This window comes from Colobus angolensis, unplaced genomic scaffold, assembly GCF_000951035.1.
Source record: "Colobus angolensis palliatus isolate OR3802 unplaced genomic scaffold, Cang.pa_1.0 Scaffold83, whole genome shotgun sequence".
Classification (NCBI taxonomy): domain Eukaryota; kingdom Metazoa; phylum Chordata; class Mammalia; order Primates; family Cercopithecidae; genus Colobus; species Colobus angolensis.
Window position 1 is genome coordinate 3,570,141 of NW_012122154.1, and position 5,033 is coordinate 3,575,173.

The 5,033-nt window shown below is 50.1% G+C and overlaps 1 protein-coding gene across 1 annotated transcript in view; it reads left to right on the forward strand.

Annotated features, from left to right (window-relative positions):
- GSDMB (gasdermin B) overlaps positions 1-5,033 on the forward strand; it is a 21,478-nt gene that overhangs the window by 5,822 nt on the left and 10,623 nt on the right. Inside the window, 4 exon segments of the mRNA XM_011929871.1 lie at positions 619-790; positions 3,569-3,737; positions 4,444-4,515; positions 4,517-4,533. Coding sequence (XP_011785261.1) covers positions 619-790; positions 3,569-3,737; positions 4,444-4,515; positions 4,517-4,533 — 430 coding nt within the window.

Here is a 5,033-nt window from a genome sequence, read left to right on the forward strand (position 1 = left end):
GTAGCTAGAATTAGGCACGTGCCACCACCCCCGACTAATTTGGTAGAGATGGAGTTTCACCATGTTGGCCAGGTTGGTCTTGAACTCCTGACCTCATGTGATCCACCCACCTCGGCCTCCCAAAGTGCTGGGATTACAGGCATGAGCCACCACACCTGACCCTAATTTTTGTATTTTTTAGTAGAGACGGGGTTTCACCATATCAGCCAGGCTAGTCTCAAACTCCTGACCTCAAGTGATCTGCCTGCCACAGCCTCTCAAAGTTCTGGGATTACAGGCTTGAGACACTGCGCCTAGCCTTAATTTCCCTAAATATAGGAAATAGACATTAGTAATATTCTCGTACTGTAGATGAAGAAACAAAGAGGTTAAGTGACTTACCCAAGGTCGTGTGGTAAGAAGGTGGAGGAGTGGGCTCCAATCTGGGATCCTGTGACCCCAGGTAACTGAGCTTCTGGTGAGAACAGCATTTCCTGGACAGCCACAGCTGGAGCGCTCTCTCAGAAGGGAGGGGGATGGTGGCATGGAGCCCAGGATGGGGCTGCCCCAAGGAGAGTTTTTTGGAGAGAGATCTTTTGGGGGTCCACTCCAGAGTGACCTTTACCATTCTCTTTCCAGGTCAAAAGGCTGAGTTTCAAATTCTGGATAATGTAGACTCAAAGGGAAAGTTGATAGTGGAATTGCCCAAAAAAATAACAATTTCAGGCAGCTTCCAGGGCTCCCACGATCAGAAAATCGAGATCTCTGAGAACCAGATATCCCAGCAGTATCTGGATACCCTTGAGAACAGGTGAGGTTGGAGTTGGGCAGCAGGGAAGGAGGGGAAGAAGCCCATCTTGGGCACCAAGGGATTCAGGGGTGGCGGACTTGCTCTTTTATTTATTTATCTATTTTTATTTTTATTTTCCCTGCTTTTCATTAGCTTTGTGGGGGATTGGCTCTCTAGGGCAGCCTCTCACTCTCTACTTCCAGGATTCCCCCAGCCTGCCCTTTACACAAGCATGCCTTCCTCTTCTCTGCCTCCAGAAAACCTTCTCATTCACCCAGAGGCAGCCTCCAGGAAGCCTTCTGAGGCTCCCAATTCACTCATATCCCTGCTGTCCCCCAGGATGGTTAATTCCTCTGACTTGGACAAACCTGGTTTGTTTGTTTTTTTTTTTTGAGACGGAGTCTCGCTCTGTCGACCAGGCTAGAGTGCAATGGCGCGATCTCGGCTCACTGCAACCTCCGCCTCCAAACCTGGTGGTTTAAGAGGCACTCTCCTTTGCTCTCCTCTGCTCTCCTGCACTGAGCTGCCCACATCAGTATTTTGTGCTTGTTTGCCTCTGCCTTGTGGGCAAGCCAGTGGCTTCCATGTTCGTCTTTCCCACTGGACTGGAAGCAACTTGTGACAAAGGAGTGACTTTACTAACCTTTCTGTATTGACTCCAAGCACATAGTAGGTACTGAGTGAAAGAGAGCTGAAGTGAAGCACAATGAAAGCAAAGCACCCCTTGGAGGACATTTCTTGCACGGAGTGCAGCCACCCCACCCCAGCAGGGTGGTACCGATCAAATGCCACAGAGGTGCTGGTAGCTGGTGGGCAGATGCTTCCAATTCAAGAGGACATCACTAGCCATGCCCTCAACAATAGTTCTGTGGTTGTTTTCTTCAGCTGGGATTGTTGGAGATTGAGGAGTAGCTCAGGGGAAGGGGCCCCGTGGTTTTCCTGGCCTTGCTCTCCTTGAGTGGAGTGGGAGCAGGTGCCTTTTTCCTTTTCCTTTTCTTTTTTTTGAGATGGAGTTTCACTTTCACGATGAGACGTGCCTTTGTCTCCAACCTCCCAGACGGGAACTTATAGGGGAAGAAGAGCTCCCATTGCTAGGTTTTGGAGGCAGGGCTGGATTTCCAAAGACAAAAAAAAAAAAAGAGATTTTTTCCAAAGAAAAAAAAAAAGAGATTCTTCTGCCTCAACCTCCCGAGGAGCTGGGACTACAGGTGTCTGCCACCATGCCTGGCTAATTTTTGTATTTTTAGTAGGGACAGGGTTTCTTTTTTTTTTTTTTTTTTTTTGAGATGGAGTCTCGCTCTGTCGCCCAGGCTGGAGTGCAGTGGCCAGATCTCAGCTCACTGCAAGCTCCGCCTCCCGGGTTTACGCCATTCTCCTGCCTCAGCCTCCCGAGTAGCTGGGACTACAGGCGCCCGCCACCTCGCCCGGCTAGCTTTTTGTATTTTTTTGGTAGAGACGGGGTTTCACTGTGTTAGCCAGGATGGTCTCGAACTCCTGACCTCGTGATCCGCCCGTCTCGGCCTCCCAAAGTGCTGGGATTACAGGCTTGAGCCACCGCGCCCGGCCTGGGACAGGGTTTCATTCACCATGTTGGCCAGGCTGGTCTCAAGCTCCCGACCTCAGGTGATCCACCTGCCTTGGCCTCCCAAAGTGCTGGGATTACAGGTGTGAGCCACTCCGCCCAGGCCCCCTCTTTTTTATTAATAAATTAAAAACAAAGGCTTACAGTAAAATTTTACTGGTCCTTTGAATTACCCCTCCCTACCACAGTAGGGAGGGCCCTCGGAATTTTTCTAAGAGAGCTCAGTGTTTTCTACTATAGAATGCTTGTTTGTCAGATGAGGGTATTGGTATCTATATGTGGGGTGGGGGCACTGGATAGGTAGGGGAAGGTCATCGGAGGCAGGGACCCATGTCTTCCTTGAGGGCCTTTTGATTGCAAATAGAAACTCCATCAGACATTTTAGGTCATAACATGAGTTTCCTCCAGCAGGAATGGAATCAGATGCTTCATGAGCCTAAGGGCAGGGATGCAGCTGGCTCCAGGGACTGGTGCAAGGAGCTGGAGTCCCTCGTCAGAGAAGACAAGAAGACGGTGTCTTGGGCTTCACAGATGCCTATCTCAGTGTCATGGGAAGGGCACTCCCTTTGGATTTACACCGACCAGGGTTTGAATCCCAGCTCTACACTTACTATCTGTGTGGCCTTGGACCATTCACAACCTGTCACTAAGCCTCAGTATCTTTACGTGGAAAGTGGATGTGATTCTGCCTACCGTCACAGGATTGTGAAGGTGAAGTGGAAAAGTGTGTCTCACAGCTGGCACATTGTCATCCTCCAGAAATGCTAGTGAATTCTTGCCCCACTTTGTTTGTATTTATTTATTTACTTATTTATTTCGAGATGGAGTCTTTCTCTGTTGCCCAGGCTACAGTGCAATGGTGCAGACTTGGCTCACTGCAACCTCTGCCTCCCGGGTTCAAGTGATTCTCCTGTCTCAGCCTCCTGAGTAGCTGGGATTACAGATGTGTGCCTGGTGATCCACTCACCTCAGCCTCCCAAAATGCTGGGATTACAGGCGAGAGCCACCAGACCTGGCCTCTCGCCCTACTTCGTACCCCACCCCTACCTCCACCCGGAGGTGGGTAAAGTGAACTGCGATGGGGTGCTGTGTTCCTTGGTTTTCCAGTCTCAGAAGCGATTAATCTTAAATGGGAGCTGGCTTACGGAGAGGGAGAAGAGTCAGTGGGAGGTAAGACCCTGAGATCCTCAACTCTCATCTCTCTCTACTGTCTCCAGGAAGCTGAAGAGGGAACTACCCTTTTCATTCCGATCAATTAATAGGAGAGAAAACCTTTATCTGGTGACAGAGACTCTGGAGATGGTAAAGAAGGAAACCCTGAAAAGCGACCGGCAATATAAATTTGGGAACCAGATTTTTCAGAGCCATCTCAGCTATGAACACAAGGTTAGGATCCTAGGAGGCAGGAAATGTGAAGGTCAGCGTTGGCCCGCGCCCTGCAGGTCAAGGCAATGCCGGCCCTAGACTCTTCCTTCACTCCTCTCCTAGCAGCCCTGCTGCTCTTGGCCACATTGCCCCAAGAAAGGGTGGGTGGCATTGCCCAGTCCCTCCCTTGTTACTCTCTAGCGATGCCCTCTTTTCATTTTCATTTTCTTTCTTTTTTTTTTTTAAATAGATATGAGGTCTTGCTATGTTGTCCAGGCTGTCTCAAACTCCTGGGCTCAAGCAATCCACCCAACTTGGCCTCCCAAAGTGCTGGGATAGGTGTGAGCCCTGCGCTCAGCCTTCATTTTCTTTGTACATTTCCCATGGTTCACCATTACACAAGTGTATTTTTGCTTGTTTGTCTCCTTTCTAGGAGGCAGGAGAACAGGAGCCACGGTGCCTAGAACGAAGCAGCTCCTCAGTAAACATTTGTTGAATGAACAGTGGCAACAGGATGAGTTTTGGCATCAGATGTGGGTTCAAATTTCAGCTCTGCCACTGTTTTTAGCTGTGAGACTGACTCACCTGCTGACCCCTCAGAGTCTCAGTTTTCTCGTCTATAAAATGGGGATACAAATGACTGCCTCACAGGATTGTTTGGGAAATCAGGCAAGATAATGATGTAAAAGCACCTGGGGATCTGTCAATGTGAGCTCCTTTTTCCTAGGGCCAAAGGGAAGTGACCATCCTCCCAAATCGGGTCCTGAGCTATCGAGTAAAGCAGCTTGTCTTCCCCAGCAAAGGAGATGATGAATAAGCAAAGGCTGATGGGGAACAGGATGGGGAGCCCTAAACACACCGTGAGGTGGGGGGTGGGATTCAACCAGACTCTGTCAGCCTAGGGTGGGTGGCTGGTGAGCTTGGAGGTTGTGGAGGGGTCCAGGGAAAAGGGTGGATTCAGCACTAGGAAGGACTGAGGCTCCATGCTCTGGCCTGGGGACCTGGACCCGCTGACCCAGGATTTGCCTGAACATGACATAAGAGTCATTAACTCCTCTCCCAGTCTCCAAAGAGAATAATTGTCTTTGTTGGCTGGGCGTGGTGGCTCATGCCTGTAATCCCAGCACTTTGGGAGGCCAAGGTGGGCGGATCACCTGAGGTCAGGAGTTCGAGACCAACCTGGCCAACGTGGTGAAACCCTGTCTCTACGAAATATATAAATATTAACCAGGTGTGGTGGCGTGCGCCTATAATCCCAGCTACTTGGGAGGCTGAGGCAGGAGAATTGCTTGAACCTGGGAGGCAGAGGTTGCAGTG